Raw genomic sequence first — 19,329 nt, forward strand, 5'->3', positions numbered from 1 at the left:
GTATTTGAGATGTGCAGCTTGTCTGCACAGGGCTGCTGAGTAGAAGGAGACAGAAGACGTGCTCTGTTTCCGAGCAGTCAAAAAGGAAACTGCGTTTTGTTTTATGCCAGGTTAGCCGTCCTGCGAGCTAGTCAGGGACCTGCATAAGTGTTTAGTTAGTGTGTTTGAGAACTAGGTGTTTGTTTTGTTTTTGATTGTGTATTAAAAATAGCACGTAAGCTCTTAAAACTCCATTTCCTGTGTCCTGGGTCTGCTTTTAAAGGGGCAAACGAACGACCGTGAGTGCCGGCCGGTTACAATATATATATATATATAATTAATTATGTGCATATCAGTATGTAAATTAAACATCAGAAAAGTTCAAATCTGGATAAAGGAAGAATGGGAGATAAAACAGAAAGAACAAAATAATACTTTATTTTCTTGTCATCGACGCAACTGTTTTAAAATAGAAATGTAAAAGGACCTAATTTAGTTCATTTAGTTCAGCTAATGTGCGCTCAGCAGATAACGTATCTTCATGGATTCTCTCTCCCCTCTCTTCCCTTGTTTTCATAATGAGCCTGATGAATCATAATGCTGCCTACCATGTAACTCATTAAACCCTGCTTGTGATGCTCTTATCAGGCCGAGCTGGCACTGGAAGAGTTACTGCAGTAGATAATGCTAATTGGGGCTGGGTTCTGGGGGGAGAGCAGAGGTAATGGAAATATGCCACCCCCTCTCCCTCCTAGTCGACCCATTCATCATCATCATCACTCACCTACGGCTAGACTTTCTACAAGTCACGCGCATATCCCTCAGGATACCCAAATCGAGAAACTGTTTTTATATCATCAATTCGATTCGGACTGCTTCAGTGTAACAGCAATAAGTAAGAACCTTGATTCACTTTCTGCATGCAGGTGCAGAGCTGCTTGTGTGTAGATTAACACAACAGCCACACAAAGCTGATGACATCAGAGCTCTTGATAATGGAAGGTAGCCAAGTACAACCAGAGACTTTCTGGAAGGCTGAAGAGAAAGTCAGAATAAAAAAAAAAACGTGTAAAAGATACAGACACATTTGAACTAATGAAGTGGTGACAAGTGCTTGTCTCCTGACTGGTCGAGCGCTCCCAGCTACCCCAATGGAAAGGGAATATGTGGGAATTGGGTGGGAGAGAGGAAACCTTCGTCTGTTTATATATGCTTAATTCAATGGGTTACTTTGATTTTCAAGAGATTATGAATCAATGTAATTACTTTGTCCAGGATTAGGGCCCCATTTTTCAGTATTTAAAATTGCTAGTATCTAAATAAGCATCCAGCAGTTATTACCATTAATTACAATTGTTATAAGATGTTACAAAGTCATTTCATATCATTTAGGTAACACTTTACATAAAGTGTCTCTAAATACTGTGTAGTTACATAGTACTTACTTAGTAAATACATGTGTACTTGCACATCATTACAATGTTATTATGCATGGTTACAGTGTAGTTAATCTGTACATCTTTGTGCACGATATAACCCTAATCCCTATCCCTAACCCTAAACCTAACCATAACCCTAAACCTAATCCTAACCCTAATCCTATCCCTAACCCTAATCCTATCCCTAACCCTAAACCTAATCCTATCCCTAACCCTAACCTTAAACCTAATCTTAACCCTAACCCTTTTACAATTGTGTTCTTGCATATATTGTGCAAAAAGAGAAGCAACAACCATCACTGAAGACCCCCACCCCCCACCTTGCAAGCACTAAATCAAATCGAACCAAAGTAACCGTGAGCGATTTTACACAAAGGGAGCTCTGCAGTCTAAACCATGTGTGTGAGGTTCTACAGTCAGGTATTCCCCTCTATTAAGATGTTTAGGAGCTTCTCCTCGTGGACTGGAGGGAGTGACAGGAGTTAACAGTTCTCTAATGGAGCTCCAGTGTTCCTGCATCTCTCTCTCAGGCTGGAACCAGAGGGTCCCCCGCGGTTACCCCCAAAAATCAACAGGAAAGCTGTCTGCTCAGTTAGAAAAATGTGGAGCTCATCACGAAATTCCGAGGCAGTTGTGGAACTGATTATAAGATGCATTAGAAGACTGGATTTAATCTCACTGTGATATAAACAAATGTTATGGCAAGAAATCTCAAATCTGCTTGAAAAACTGTTCAAATTACACTTTGCACCTGCTCCTGAATGCAATGTCAATGCGTACCTCCCAGCACAGTGTCCACTGTTGAAGGTTTCTGTCATCCCTCATGACCCCAACACTCTTCTTGTAGCTTCTCTCCAGCTCGTTTCAACTGCAATTTAGAGGGAATGATCACAATTCGCACATATTCATCAGTAAGGCTGTATTTTTTTTCACGTTTATCACAGATTTCAAGATTTCTGTGACATTTGTTGCATAATAACTGTAGACAACGCTTTTCTGCTTTAATAAACATTATGTTTAATCGTGAAATATCTATTTTTAGGCCATGATGTGCCGTGAAAAATAAACCAAACCAGTTCATCAGTAACCATCTGCAGAATATTTAGTGCATTTGTTACCATGGGTTCGTGCGGTAACACTGCCAGTAACACTCTCTGTTTCTCCTCCAGCTCCCTCACTTCATCAACAGCTCCCTCCCCGACCATGAGCGCATCACAGCCCAGCAGATCGACAGCTACTTCCGGCAGGAGCTTATCTACAAGAGGAATGAGCGCATGGGCCGTCGCATCACTGAGCTGCTCGAGGGCAACCCCGGGCAGGCCTTCTTCTTCGCCTTCGGGGCAGGTAGAGAGAGGAATCACCATGGCTACGACCCAGGGGCCTTGTTCAAATCCGGAGAGTGCCCGAGTGGAATGGTCACTTCTCTTATCAGCAGGAAATTCATTAAAAAAGATATACTCCCCCTGTGGTATAGAGGCTTTTGAAGTACAGTAATCCGTTGTGTATCCGCCTGTCACAGATCCGCCCTCACCGTTTATCAGCATGATCAAGCTCTTCAGCAACGATAGTTTATTACTGAGCAGAGAAGATTAGTTCAGAGATTGTAGATCCTACCAAAGTGTTCATACACTGTGTTCTATGAACTACATGTGCTGCCATTGCTAGTCGTGTCACGTGAGCTGTTCAGTGTGTTGATATGTAAATAAATCCTGTTCGCCTGCGGGGCGTATTAACTTCAGCCTCTTCAACCTCCTGCCTGTCACTCAGCAGTGAATGCACGCATCCACACGGCAGATGGCTACTCTGTCACAAGCATTAATACCCTGTATCTTTCTAAACAAGGGATTTTTTTACAATAATTGTGTGAATATATTAATTGTTACAGATGTGTATAATGGTATTTAAAAAAAGATTTATTTTACGTATCCTCCCTCTGGGCCCACCACAGTCGGATACGCGACAGATTACTGTAATAGTGTTTATTTCAGGGTAATTAACACATTTCGTTAATTCACGGGTAGGCCCGTAATATAGACAGTATTGTTTTTGAATGGTGTTTTTTTAACCCTGAATTATTTTTGTCGAGCTGTAGAATGCAAAATGAAGTTATATAATTCAAAAAGGAACTCATTTGTTGAGTACAGACTGAAAGGCTTCATTGTTATTTTTTATTGGGTAAAGCATGCATCCTATAATGTGACTTGCTGTAGCAATGGAATCCAGTGAATCCTGTCCCTCGCTGCACACAAGCACAAAAAAAACATTCCCTCAGCAAAGGGCAGGGGGAGCTGTTGAGCACGGTGGGATTCTGCCTTCCCTAATAATCACTTTGTATGGAGGGAATGTGAACTCTGATAAGCAGAGGACCAGCTTTCCCCTAAAGCTCCAGCAGCAGCCCTCCAGGTCCCAGGGCAGCTGTTAAGATTAATGGCACTGTGACCGGAATAAAATAAATAAAAAATGAAGCGTTGAGTTTTTCTGCTCCTCGTTCCTCCTTCCACACTGCGCTCACGCTGTGAACAGTTCACACAAAAGGGAGGTGGGGTTTTCTCTGGCAGAGGAGGACTGCCATAAAGCTCAGAGAGCCTTGGAATCTGAGGCTGTGGTCAAGGTGAAGTGCCTTTTCCAGCAGGAGTGTTTACCCAGACGGGCTTGACTCTGAGACCACATCTTGCATCCAGCAGAGTGTCCTGTTTGTACCCTGCTTCGGGGGGCTAGACTGATTTATATCAGCGGGCCAGTGCACACGTGATGCCTCTTTAGCGGCAGGGAACTTCAAAAGGCACTAGGATGTTGTTGCTGTTATTAGTAAACTCTCTTGAGATTTGAGACGCTTCTATTAAGTCTCATTAGCTTTTTCGAAGCTCTGAAATGTTTCTGTGATCCACTGTTTAGGTATTGAGCTGTGTTTCTTTTAGATCTCAAGGTGCAGTCCCAATTCTCTTACCACACCTGGTATACATCTTTGCTTTCCTGTTCCTAGTTATTGAAATATGTCGGCCCTCAATGCACTGACGTTATTAGGAGCATTCCTGATGCAGTAGACACCCATCACACTGTTAATAAAATACCAGCTTGTTTCATTATGTGTGCTGCGTGCTGACTTTGGTGATCCGTTCTCGTCTGATAGGCTCTCTCACCCCCCAGTGGTACCTGCTTCTTTTGTTTAGACAACTCCCTTACCATTACACAACTGCTTGGAAAGTCGTATGCAATTTAAAAAGCTGAAATATGATTCATGGTGATCGCAGTATTCCTTCCTCTGTGCGTTTTTCACTCTTACTGCCTCTCACAGTTATTTGTATAATGCTTCTTGAACTGGATCCAGCTGCATAATGTGTGTATTCTTTGATTCAGCTGGCGGTTTTTAACAGTGTTTGATTTCACAAGTGGACAGAGCATCGTAAGCTATTATGTGTAGATGTTTTAATGATGTTTAACAGATTCGATTTGCTAATTTTACAAAGATTGTTTTAATATAATGCTGTGTAAGCCATGATTTTAAGATAAAATGCAACTGTGGTTGTACTACAGTAAGCTCTTCTCTACACCCATTTCTCTTCCAGGAATTGCCGTGTTTTTAGGGATCCATTTTACTTCATGTACAGTATATAAACTTCTGCATTCCGTCTGAAAGGCTATTATGCCCCTGGGAATACTTTGTGATATTTTGCTTTGTCTTAAAAAAAAAAAAGAAAAACATGTAAATGGCATGTAAGAACTGCATTGGGAGGGGTTGTAGAATTGCATGTGAGAGAAAGACACATAGACGATCATGTGATATTATTTGCAGTTGCAGTGTAGGGACACTAAATAGTCCACATATGAGAGCACTGTTAGATACAATAATGTTACCAAACACTAAATAGGACGTGCAGCTCTCAAGCTCTCAACTGTGCCCCCCCCCCACCCTTCAACTGCTTACTCTGTGGGGGGGGGGAGCTTTTGGCCCAGTGTTCCAGACATAGCACGGCTGGTTAGAAACACACTTACCACTGAATATTTTTATGTGCAGATGATTTTACCACATGAGATAGCAGAAGGAAAGATAAATCAAATTGCGCATTAAAAGAGTGATTTCTACAACTTTGTACAAAAGAAGTGCTGGCCTTCCTGCTGTTGTTTGTGCCAAACCAGGCTGTTGACTTGAAATGACGCGATAGTGGATGGAGTTGAACCAGCAGCCTCCAGATGACTCTCGATAGCCACTTGACTCCTCGCTCCACCCTGTCAATATGTTTACTTGAGGCGCAGCCAGGGAGGGCTGATTTTGAGAATACACAGACAGACATTCATGAGAAGTGTCCACGAATAGGAGCTGTGTTGCATTTTGCAGGCGTGGAAAAGCATTTCAACAGTGAAAGAGCAAGCGACTAGATTGTGACTTCACCTTTTGAACAGAAGAAATGTGTTCTTATTTAGTGATGCTAAACTGCACTTCCAATATCACCATTACAGTGATTTTTAAATTCCATTTCCATTCGGTAATGTGCCGAAAAACGTGAGGAGCGTAACATGTGGGTTTAAGTCGTCCGTGTAGATCTGCATTACTGCAGAGAGGAAACTTCACATTTAATGAATTTGGAGTTTGCATGTAATGAATTAAAGACAGCTGACACACAGCCAGTCCCCTCTCCCGACTCAGAGGAGCAGCATGTGCAAATCATTTCTGTTCAAACAGGCTAGTGTTTGTTGGTTTGACGGCTGTGGGTGAACATTTTAAGAATAACAGTTGCCAATTTATTTAAAAAAAAAAAAAAAAAAAGTGGAACTAAACAAGTGCTAATTACTGTCAGTCCCTGGCGGGGGCCCCAGATCTGTAAGGATGCCTGCCTGTGCCATTGCCTCGTCGCAACAACATGTAATCACAATTATTTTGGTTTTGATACATTGTTTACCTCCCCAGACACAAAGCTGAGTACAGGATGATTAATTTCAGTTTTATTGTACGTAACAAAGTACTAGCGCGGAGAACTTGGACGCAGTATTTAAATGCCTATTTCTATGCGATCTGCATTTTGTTTTCAATGGGATAAAGAAGATTGGGTTGGAGGGGCTCCCGAGTGGCGCATCGGGTAAAGGCGGGGGGGGGGGGGGGGTGCACGGCCCCTTGAACTGTCTCTGTCTGAGTGTGCTTCTGGAGCTGTCCTGTCAGTTACAGAACTGCTGCTGGGCATTTTGTTTAACCAATGAACATTCTGTCTAATCAACGTACATTCTGTCTAATCAACGGGCATTCTGTCTAATCAACGGACATTCTGTCTAATCAATGGATCAAAATGTAAAACTGGCAACAGAGACGCAGAGGAACGTTTGAAGGTGCCACATCTGTCATGATGTGTGTTCTGCCGAGCTCTCTGATGCTGAACACTTGACAGTTTGAAATTGTGGAATTATTAATCAACTGGATTACGAGCATAGCTGCGTGCCAAATATCTGTGTGTGTGTGTGTGTGTGTGTGTGGAGGGGGGGGGGGGGGTGCGGGATGCGTGTGTGTGTGTCTCTGTGTGTTTAAATACTTTTTGCATTGAGGGATGGGTGGCATAAAACGTTGCCTTCTCCAGCCAGCTACTAACACTGGAACAAACCTGATGAAACTATTGAAGAGAACTAAATTCACAAGCAGAGGGCAAAGCCAGGCTGCATAGCGGATGCTGCTTTTCATTTGGAACACTCTCTTACATAGCGGACGTTGCTTTTCATTAGGAACGCTCTCTTACATAGCGGACGCTGCTTTTCATTAGGAACGCTCTCTTACATAGCGGACGCTGCTTTTCATTAGGAACGCTCTCTTACATAGCGGACGCTGCTTTTCATTTGGAACGCTCTCTTACATAGCGGACGCTGCTTTTCATTAGGAACGCTCTCTTACATAGCGGACGCTGCTTTTCATTTGGAACGCTCTCTTACATAGCGAACGCTGCATTTCATTAGGAACGCTCTCTTACATAGCGGACGCTGCTTTTCATTTGGAACGCTCTCTTACATAGCGGACGCTGCTTTTCATTAGGAACGCTCTCTTACATAGCGGACGCTGCTTTTCATTAGGAACACTCTCTTACATAGCGGACGCTGCTTTTCATTTGGAACGCTCTCTTACATAGCGGACGCTGCTTTTCATTTGGAACGCTCTCTTACATAGCGGACGCTGCTTTTCATTTGGAACGCTCTCTTACATAGCGGACGCTGCTTTTCATTTGGAACGCTCTCTTACATAGCGGACGCTGCTTTTCATTTGGAACGCTCTCTTACATAGCGGACGCTGCTTTTCATTAGGAACGCTCTCTTACATAGCGGACGCTGCTTTTCATTAGGAACGCTCTCTTACATAGCGGACGCTGCTTTTCATTTGGAACGCTCTCTTACATAGCGGACGCTGCTTTTCATTAGGAACGCTCTCTTACATAGCGGACGCTGCTTTTCATTTGGAACGCTCTCTTACATAGCGAACGCTGCATTTCATTAGGAACGCTCTCTTACATAGCGGACGCTGCTTTTCATTTGGAACGCTCTCTTACATAGCGGACGCTGCTTTTCATTAGGAACGCTCTCTTACATAGCGGACGCTGCTTTTCATTAGGAACACTCTCTTACATAGCGGACGCTGCTTTTCATTTGGAACGCTCTCTTACATAGCGGACGCTGCTTTTCATTTGGAACGCTCTCTTACATAGCGGACGCTGCTTTTCATTTGGAACGCTCTCTTACATAGCGGACGCTGCTTTTCATTTGGAACGCTCTCTTACATAGCGGACGCTGCTTTTCATTAGGAACGCTCTCTTACATAGCGGACGCTGCTTTTCATTAGGAACGCTCTCTTACATAGCGGACGCTGCTTTTCATTAGGAATGCTCTCTTACCAGACTGCAGTTAATCACAGCCCCTCCTGTAATCAAACGCTTTATCCTGCAGAGAATTCTCCAGTCACTTTTCTTTTTCTCTGTAAGCCCTTCGTTTCATGCTTGTAAGTCCATTCTGACCTTTACTGAACAAAATCCTACGTGTTTTCTGTAGGAAATGACTGCTATTGCAGAAAAAGAAAACACAGCCCTCACCGCAGGATTTGAGTAGTATGTTTGATTGTTTAACTAATCTGCTGCATTAGTGGACTGATGAAAGTGCACTGACCTGTAACTCTAGTGAAGGAGTCAGCACTGGGATATCTCTGCTTTACTTCAGTACTCTGCAGGTTGATCTGGATGTCAGTACACAATGCCTCCGATTCCAGGCTGCTGTCCCTCCCAACATTCTTCTGAAGCTCTAATTCTAAAGAGCGGATTCTGGAACGTGTTTGATGTATCAATCATTGGTATATTGATGTTCTATTTGAAAGTGCTTCTGGTTTACTGACTGCTTGATTTGTATGTCTTTCACTGAAAAGAACAATGTACAGTATTACAGTATGCACTGAAGTCCTGTCGCTGCTACGTAATTCACATTTATTCTAGTATTTCTACCACAGATGGAACTGATTTTGCTCTTTCTAAGACGCTGCAAATTGTTTTCGGTAACACTTTACATTAAGGGGGTGATGTAAGTATAGGCGCAGTGCAAATAATTGCGGATGCAAAATTCTAATTGCATTGCAGCCAGGCAATTATTTTGCACTGTGCCCTATGTAAGCTTAAGAGCAATGCAAATTACTCAACACGCACAAATAATGATCCGCAATTATGATAATGAGAGTCTCAATGAGCGCATCGGTCTATTTAGCGACCACACTTGCAGAGTTAGGAGTACTGAGAGCAGTAATCGCTGTATGACATTTGTGGAGCATGGAAAATACAAACCAAAAAAAGTGTCATAGGAAGAGCAGTAAAGTCCACTTGGTGCACAAAAAAAGAAAATAAAAGTTTTCTGAGAAGGGGTTGAGAGTCTGTACGACTGAGGGCTCTCAGCATGAAACTGAGTTGTTTGGAAAAGCCTCAGCCAACATCAGTTATTCTAGTATCCTTAGAAAATGTATGTATTGGCTTGCCCTTTTTAGCGTGACATCCAGAAATGTGCCTAGCACTGGAAAAGGTGGATTGGGCTATCCCTCCAGACATTCCAACAGTGGTCTGAAAGGATCCAGAGGCTAAGTAGTGCAGAGAACACAGCACGTTCACATGTGCAGGGATAACGGTCTGTAGACTGACGCTGGGGTCTAGCTCATCCCTCAGTCCGCTATGAGGTCAAGGATGACCTGTGGAATGAGACGATAGCGCTTTAGCACCGCATCCTCTGGCATCTCATTCTTGGACAAACTTAACTATAGCATATGGGACAGATCTTTCATGCTGGGGCTTACCAACCAAAACCTAACAGCTCAATCACAGGCAAACTGAAATCTAACAAAACCCATGTCCTGGATCTCTCCACTTGAGATCTAACAAAACCCACAGCCTGGATCTCTCCACTTGAGATCTAACAAAACCCACAGCCTGGATCTCTCCACTTGAGATCTAACAAAACCCATGTCCTGGATCTCTCCACTTGAGATCTAACAAAACCCACGGCCTGGATCTCTCCACTTGAGATCTAACAAAACCCACGGCCTGGATCTCTCCACTTGAGATCTAACAAAACCCACGGCCTGCATCTCTCCACTTGAGATCTAACAAAACCCACAGCCTGGATCTCTCCACTTGAGATCTAACAAAACCCACAGCCTGGATCTCTCCACTTGAGATCTAACAAAACCCACGGCCTGGATCTCTCCACTTGAGATCTAACAAAACCCACGGCCTGGATCTCTCCACTTGAGATCTAACAAAACCCACGGCCTGGATTTCTCCACTTGAGATCTAACAAAACCCACGGCCTGGATCTCTCCACTTGAGATCTAACAAAACCCACGGCCTGGATCTCTCCACTTGACACTGGAGGAATATGCTGAGTTAAAAAAAAAATGTGTTCCATTGTTTTGATACAGTAATGTTTGAGAGTTTTGTGTGCTGACTAAGACCCTTGATCTTTGATTTCACGGTTTTTAACTTAACATCAGCAATAAAAGTAACAACTATAAAAAATAAATCATATTAAAGATCAGCAACAACCATGTATAAAATAGAGGCCTTAATCAAGTACCTATTTCAACCTTAGTTGAAACAGGCCCTGAACCCAGCCTGCTGTCCTGAGCTCCCCCCCCCCCCCCCCCCCCCCCCCCCGCGGAGACCAGGGAGCCACAGGGACCCCCACTGTGCCCGCTCGCCCACATCGGCCCTGCCAGAACCTGAGAATCCACAGCGGGGCTGCAGGAGGTGTTCCTGGAGGTGCAAGGGCTACCTGAATGGAGTCACTTGTATTGGGACTTTTCCACAGTAAGCAGCCTATTGTTCTTGCAAGGCTTGGCACGGGAAACCATGCAGGGACAATTTTACCATTTTGTATTTTATATGCAATTATCAGTGTGATGCATTACCTGCCAAAAACACCAGGTTCCAAAGAATGTTAGGTTTCATACTGCGCTGATGTTTGTAATGCTCATTGAGGGACTTGAGCTCTGCAGAACTGATAATGGAGTGTTTACATGCTCAATAAGGTGCCTGAGAGAAGGGAATAGAGTGTTTTACTAACGTTTGATTGTGCTCCAGAGTCGAGGTGGAAATACTTCAGTTCAGGGTTATGGGAGGGCAAATGGCTGTGTGCTGAACAGGATTTTAAAATAGCATCACTCATCCTCTGTTTGTAACAGTTCATTTATCTTATTTACTGATTTTTGGAGGCATGAGATCCTCATTATCTCATACCATTTATAAAGATGGGGACCGCATCAATACTCAGGTCCACAGCGGTATGTAATGATGCGTGATCAGTCATGGTTAGTTTTCTATTTATGCTTTGTCAATTAGTAGACAGCTTCAAAGAAATGCTCTGTTTTCGGGCCAGTTACCAAAAACAATTTTGTTGAGTTAGCTTCCGCAATGCTAACGTGTTTAACTCTAGCCACATGATGTGATGGACAGGACTAAAAGCTTTCTGTCTGTGGAGTGATAGCTGTCAGTATCATGTCAATGGCACCATTGATAGTGAGCCAGGGATTCAGATGGAATTCTGCACAGACCGCAGGCTCCTGCACTCACACTTAATCAAACACATCCATTCACCTGCTTTCCTTCTAAAGGAGTGCGGTTTTACTGAGAAATACTGACAGGGTTTGAATTGATTTTTTCTCTTTTATATATACAGTTGTAGTCAAAAGTTTACATACCCCAATGGAAATTTATAATTTCTAGAATTTTCTTTAGGAAACATCTTTTGAAGCTAAAATTTTGCTTTTGTGGAAACAAGTTACAAGAAATAGATCTCTACAATTATTTATTTCAGCCATTTTAAACTCAAAAATTGCTAATTCAAAAGTATTCATACCCTTTGATGCTATGATAATGCAGAACCTAATTCTAGAAAAGTCTAGAAAATGCTGGATTGTAGGTGAACATTCTTAGAGAGTATAAAAGGTTTAGGTATAGGATGATTGCTGTCATTACCAATAAGTCAATATGGGAAAAAACAAAGAGCTATCTGAAGACCTTAGAGAATTATAACTTCAAGGTTCTGGAATGGCCTAGTTAAAGTCCTGATCTGTTTTTTTTTTTTTTTTTAAATTTTTTAACTCTGGTGCACTCAATGGGATCGGAGAACCAACACATTCACTACAACAATCTCTGTAATTGGATCTAAAGTAAGGATAATTGGAAATGGAAAACTAGGCATTAACCTTGTGGAAGTGACATAAGAGCAATACAACATTTCTGGAAGATACAGCCATTCTTACAGTAGAATTCACTACTGACACAAACAACTTCGAGCGTTCTTAACCCAAGCCTATGTATTTCAGAAAGCACTGGGATCCCAGTAAACAAGGATAGGAACTACACTTTTGGAATCGAGTTAAGTGTGAGCAGGTTCTGCCATCCTTGTTTTCGCAGACATCCCTGACGTCATGTTTTTCCGGCTGTGTGTGTGTGTGTGTGTGTGTGTGTGTGTGTGCATGTCAGTGTGTGCGTGTGTGTCTGTGTGTGCCTGTGTGTCTGTGTGTCTGTGTGTGTTCTACTGTGGGGGGGTGGGGGGGGTGGGGGCACATGTGGCGCACATTTGTATAGATTATGGGTAGTGTGTCTGATGTAATGTGTGACAGTTGTCATGAAAAGAGCCAAGAGAGGCAGCCAGGCAGCCGCACAATCCCTCTGGAGCAGTATTATTAATTCCATCGGGGCAAAGTCTGTGTCTGTGACTGTTTGTCTGTGACATGTTGTTGAGTGTATAATTACTTATTTCCATTTTTTACAATATTCCTGCATTTCTATCTGAATAAAAAGCAATGCTGTCACCCAGACAGATGTGCATGGAAGTTTTTGGAAGTTGGTTTTCACTGGCTGTCACGCTGTGGGTATGTTGAATCCCTCTTCAATGGATGACCAACAAGAAAGAGAATTGCCTCTCTTAATATCCACTGACATTTTCTTCCAAATACACATGAGACGTGCTTGAAAGCAAAGCCCCGCCACAGTTTTTAATCAATCAGTCACCCTTTCTGCAGAGCTCACAGGAATACCACCCTGGGCTCCAAGTAACCTGCCCTTTGCCAAGTGCAGACTGAACCTCTTTTCAAATATTTACTGGAACACAATGCCAGGTTTCCTTCTGCCTCAGCTGCTCTGTGTCTCTGGAACTCTCTCCCCTGGTCAGACAGTCTTTGTGCTTTGCAGCCCCTCTTTGAAGCCCTCCATCCATCTTCTTCCCTCCACAGAAAAGGCTTTTAACCTTCCTAGGTCGACAGTAGCACTTCTGTGGAGTGTCTGGAACATAAGAGGAATCTCAAGGCCTCACGTTAGAGTAACAAGCTTTGACAAAGTTACAAGGGGAAGGTCATCGGTTGGCTGCACTAAAGACAGTACACGGTAACACATTTAAAAGAAAATTACTGGTACAGCAGGTTGGAGAATCGTCCGAGCAGCTAAAACAAATCAAAGATTAACAGCCGAGGCCTTAAAGAAAGATTTAGAAGCATCAGGCATAATAGTGCATAAAATAACTGTTCAAAGGCACCTGACCACAGAAGAGTTGTGTGCATGTAGACCACTGCAAACCACTTTTAAAGAAAATTCATAAAACAAACCGTTTAGAATTTGCCAAAGAATATGAACAGGAATCTGAAGCATTCTTCAACAAAATTCTCTGGTCCAATGAGGCTAAAATAGAACTTCACCCCCAAATGGACCGTATGTTACCTGCATGGACTGTGGCTAATCAGACTCGTAGTAAAACCTGGAATGGCTGTCACTGCTATGCAATAGGAGTCTTATTGACATCCCTGCAGCAGACTTGCCTATAATTAGCAGAGCTGTCCTGTCATGTTCTGTTGACGGCAGTGCGCGTTTGTTTAGATTTTTGTTCTGATGACTGAAGGAACTCAATATGACGTCAGCCCACAGCTTGACATTTCACAAATGGTATTACTGTCTGACAATATTGAATACAGTTCATATGTCTTTCTTTTTCTCATTCCCAGAGCTATCCTGCTGCTTCCTTCATTCTATTCATTTCTAACATGCCAGACACACTGTATTTAATTACCTGCAGTTTTAGGACTTGCCAAGCTATTATTATTATTATTATTATTATTATTATTATTATTATTATTATTATTATTATTGTTGTTGTTGTTGTTGTTGTTCTTTCCATTCTGTTTTGACTGGCACTGTTCTGGGTTATGCAGTAACATCAATATAAAAATCATAAATGCTTGGCTCTGGGGGCTGCTATTACATATGCTTTGTATTGGTAGAGTGACCAGATTTTCAAAGCTCAAAATCAAGACACATTGTTAAATTATTGATAAGACTAATTAAACCATTTACATATAGGGTATTTAATGGTCATTTAAATACTCACTCTTAGTAATATCTTTTTTTTTTTTTTTTAAGGGGCTAGCTAATTTCAGTACATTCCCGGGTGTATAATTTGTGGCTCATTAGTTTAACTTGCCATATTGTATTGCTAATTTTATATTGAGTTTATTATTAGTAATACTACTACTACTAGTACTACTACTACTAGTACTACTCATTAAAAATACATTTACGTTTTGGCATTTCTTTTTTTACTCACTGTGTCAGGACGGCTCTGTTTATTTACATTGTTGATGTGGTTTAACCTGGTGAATTCGGATGCTTGCAACCTCTCGATGCTCTGTGTGGGCTAAATCCTGTCAGAACTGAACAGCTACAAAATCACTGTATTACACATAATTGTACATTCATATTCACTTAACCTTCTTGTGCTCTGTCTTTCGGGTGAGACGTAGTTGTAAGTGACTCTGCAGCTGATGCATAGTTCACACACCCTAGTCTCTGTAAGTCGCCTTGGATAAAGGCGTCTGCTAAATAATAATAATAATAATAATAATAATAATAATAATAATAATAATAATAATAAACCAAATGGAAATGCATGGCACACTTAGGAATAAGCACGTATGTCTGTCTGTGTTAATTACTTTATAAAAATAATGTTCTTAATTACCTGAGTAGCCTTGTTTCATTTGATTTTGTTTTCTGTGCAGGTGCTATAAACTAAGTTATAAAAGAAGCGGCTGTTTACATTGTTATGATGAAAGGTATTTAGAGTGTGTCGCGCTACAGGACTTTTTAAAAAAACTTTGAGCAAAATGTCGAGACATCGAGACCTTTGATGGAGAAGAGGGACTGTCCTGACTAGACCGGGACATCTGGTCACCCTATATATTGGTCAATTGTGCGTGATCGATTCAAAACTAAACATACATTTTGAAATGTGTTGATGTTGTTTTGTTATCAGGTATTTATGTCAAACAATTGTATATGAAGCAATGCAGTATTAAATGCTGCCGGCAGCCATTTACAGAAACTAATGGTAGCAGAATGTTAGAGAGAGGTTTGCATTACAGACGCCTGCATGTTCTCCCCATTGAAACCTCTCAGTGCCTGAGGAACGTGGCCCTGACCTGGTGCGGCCTGCTTTGTTTGCTTTACATGAGCGCAGCACTCAATCATGTCAAATGTTCCATAAATATTTAGAGGATAGGGGAAATGGGTTAGATGTTCTTACAGAAAGCTGCTGACCCTGGAGCTGGCCTGGGAGTCACTGGAGAGCAGTCATCTTCTAGGAGGGTTGGTCTTTTTACGAGCAGGCTGGGTGGGTTGAGTGGTTTCCCCAACGTACACACCAACCCCACACATGCATAGGATGTGAAGACAGTTGAAACAATAAAAGATAGCTGCACTACAAGGTACTTTCACCAGGTGGCGCTGAAAACTATAAAAAATTTTATATTTGGATAAAAGGTTAGAGGGGAGAGATTAGCCTTTATTTATTTATTTATTTATTTATTTATTCTGAATTAGATTTTTAATAACACCCAAAATCCAGCAAGCATATGGTATGGGTGCATAAGTCTCAAAGGAAAGCAGGTAGAGATCGCTCTCTGTAACACTGGAGCAAAAAGGAATTCACGTGTAGCGTCCCAGCTAGCCCTAATTAGTGATTAGGTTCAGACAATTTAATGCACCTGAAATCTGACCAAATAATTAATACATGATTTAACCAATATATATAGTCTTTAAGACCCAATCTAAATGTGGCTCCAATCTGTTTGGAGGATTCTGAAGAAAATCTACACTTTTTATCCAGGTTTTACTCTCCTGACCTGCTGAATACACACAGCTTCCTGCACGTCAGACGTTTATCACATAGTTAGCAATGAAAACTCAATAGAAACGGCCCGGTCATTATGGAAAGGAATTGGTGTTTGGCTGGGGCCGCCTGTGTGCTTGCCGCGGTGCCCTGCTGTGCGGAGCGCCGTTTTGCTGTTTTACAGCCACACTAACACGGAAATACTGTTTATTTGCATCTCACAGCTTAGCAACCAGATGCCACCACCCTGCATGAACTCACTGCAGCTGACTGTCTACCTAAAAGCAAGCATGGCTGGGCAGACTGGTGGTGGTGCATCCAGTGCTTGGGAAGGGGGAGGGATTCACAACAGCTGAGCGGCCCAAGGCAGCATCCACAGAATAGGCAGAGAACAGAGCTGTGCATGGATCGGTTTAGCGTTGTAGAGGAATGTATTGGGCACTGCCCTCCCTCTGTCTGTCTGAGATCAGACAGCAAACCATGCTGCACATAAGAGTTGGATATGGAAAATAATTGGCGGGTAGGGTGAGATGCCAGTGGGGGCTGGTGACTCAGCAGTTAGCATGCTTGCCTCAGGTCTGGTGAGTTACGAGTGGACGCACTTCAATTAACAAAAACATGGGGCTGATGTTCTCAGGGGCTGTCTCCAATAAGGAGAGAAGTCAAGTCTCCACTGATCCTGTCCAGCGTGGGGACGTGGTCTCTTTGAAGGGGAGCTTGCATGAACCTGTGAGCAATAGCTTCACTTTACCCGGCTAACAAAGGGGACAGAGCCTCTTTGGGATGAAGAATTCACGGTCAAAAGACTTTCCTGTAGGAGTATCTTAAATATGCTGTGGACAACGGGACACCAGCCCAAGCTTGGTGGATTGGTTGGATGTGAGGTGCTGCATCAAACAGACGAATGCAGTGCTGGCAGCAGCTGACTGTAGCTGACAGCTCCCTCTGCACTCTGGTTCCACCTCTCAGAGACCTCCAGTAACAGCAGGGATTAATGTGCCTGCCCCTCTTAATGAAGATTAACAGCCAGTATAAATGAACACGTGACTCTTCTGCTATCCAGCCTCTCTGGGTTTTTTTTCCATTATCCCCAGCCCTGCCTGCTCCACCAGTCCACATGTGGCAGCCGTTTCTCTGCAAACCAGGGATGGGGGCCCGCTAGCTATCACACAGCATCTCGATGAGCCCGGCTTTGGAAAGACTCGGACTGAACTGAAATGGAAAATGAATCCATTCTTTTTGTTTTTTGTAGTATTTGAACTGCTGGGCAATACTTTCAGCTCCATCATATAGCCGGCTGAGGCATCTGAGGATGAGCCAGATAACAAAAACAAACAGGTTGTGTACATTGTACTGTATGAATATATATATATATATATATATATATATATATATATATATATATATATATATATATATATATATATATATATAATCACCATTTGAGAGACGTATCCATGTCAAATGACTGCTGTCTAATATGTTTCTGCACCTATGTGTTGACTTGCTCATTAATAAACAAAAAGTAACAATAAATAAATGGTGAGTGCTTTTGAGACGGCACACTTAAAAATGTCAGCCTTTTTAATGAAACGCTGTGTATGACTTTTTATTTATTTTTTATTTTAAAGACAACTCTCCCACTTCCTTCGTCTGTTGAGAGATCCTGACTTGTTGTTCCGTAGGGCTCTAATGCCATGCAGATGGGATGTCTGGTACTGTGGGAGAAGCACGTAAACAAATCCCGTGCCTCAGTAATATACAATCCTTCCTGCCTGGGTGCCTTGCTGATGGAATGCGCCTCTCAGGCAAAGCCATGTGCAAGTGGCGCCACCCTGGGTGTATGGCCAGACAAGGTACTGCAGTTGTCAAATAATTGTGACAGTTACTGTACTGGTACTGTAGCTAGCGACAACAATTGCTTTAAAACCAGTACATTAACACTACGCCGAATGTGGTTAGGGCTCTGGACTCTTGACCGGAGGGTCGTGGGTTCAAATCCCGGTGGGGACACTGCTGCTGTACCCTTGAGCAAGGTACTTTACCTAGATTGCTCCAGTAAAAACCCAACTGTATAAATGGGTAATTGTATGTAAAAATAATGTGATATCTTGTAACAATTGTAAGTCGCCCTGGATAAGGGCGTCAGCTAAGAAATAAATAATAATAATATGAATTTGCCATGCAGTTACAGGGAGGGTTGTGCTTTTGTTGAATAACAGCGCCTGTCTGTCTGTGTCATTTGTTTGAAAGGAAGTTTTAGTTTATGTCTGCTGGGAGCATAAACAGTTTGGTCAGCAAGCCCAGTATTCATGCCTGTGGTCACATTGCCTTCAGTTCTGAGGGTTAGTACAGAACTCAGTGCTAGTGTTGTGTTAGGTGCAAACTTTGTTGTGGAATCCTAATAGGACAAGACAGTTTGTGTCTACTGTGTGGGCAGCCTTTTATTTTCTGAGAGGTCAAGGCACCTGTTAATTTATCTCTCAATCTGTTTCTTAGTTAAAATGCTATATTTTATAGTGTAAATGTGTTACTTTTAGTTACATTCAAATACAGGTTAAAAAATGCTAGCTTTACTATTATTTACAAAGTAATTTCCTTGCATTGATATAGCTGCCAGAGCCCCATATTCTTCAGGTAGCTGCTTGTGCCAGTGTAGGACTATGGCATTTGCAGCCGTGCTGTTTCCACTGTAGCACACCATCACTGTCCTGAGGCATCGCTATTAAGCCCTGGCCTGTTGCCCTTCCAGAGCGGACCCTGTCTCACTGCGTGGCTTCCAGTGGGCCATTTCATCTGGTCATGAATACAAACTATTACAGCATGGACAGGAAGCAGCATGGATTTTCACAATGTCCTAAGTTTTTTTTTTTTTTTTTTTTAAACTGATGAAACCTGATTCCAGAAGGGCTGCAAAATGAGACGCCTGATGTCTTTTTAATTGGGCAGATTTGTCACTTGTTAAGTGGAACTGGAAATGTGCACATGTGGAGTGCATTACCCATGTTTACCACTGAGGATTAGCCAGCCCTGATGGCGCTGGGGCTGGAGGCATGCCGTGGCAAGGCCCCCCCACACCGAAAGGCTGCCCCGGTGCCAGGACCTGGATGGTGGCATTCTGGGTGCAGACATGGCACACTATTGCTGTGACAAGCTCAATTAACTCTGACTGAAAGCTTCCCTGTTTAGTGGGCATTTATAACAAAATATTTAATGCAACATTTAACTTTCTCAGCAATAGAGATGTGAAACCTTA

General features: G+C 42.5%; 1 protein-coding gene across 1 annotated transcript in view; it reads left to right on the plus strand.

Annotated features, from left to right (window-relative positions):
* The window catches only part of LOC117402001 (metalloprotease TIKI2-like), a 70,849-nt gene that overhangs the window by 37,263 nt on the left and 14,257 nt on the right, over positions 1–19,329 (plus strand). The window contains exon 4 of the mRNA XM_059031452.1: positions 2,588–2,762. Within this exon, the coding sequence (XP_058887435.1) occupies positions 2,588–2,762 (175 nt within the window). The remainder of the gene's footprint in view (positions 1–2,587; positions 2,763–19,329) is intronic.

This window comes from Acipenser ruthenus, chromosome 10 (genome assembly GCF_902713425.1).
Source record: "Acipenser ruthenus chromosome 10, fAciRut3.2 maternal haplotype, whole genome shotgun sequence".
Classification (NCBI taxonomy): domain Eukaryota; kingdom Metazoa; phylum Chordata; class Actinopteri; order Acipenseriformes; family Acipenseridae; genus Acipenser; species Acipenser ruthenus.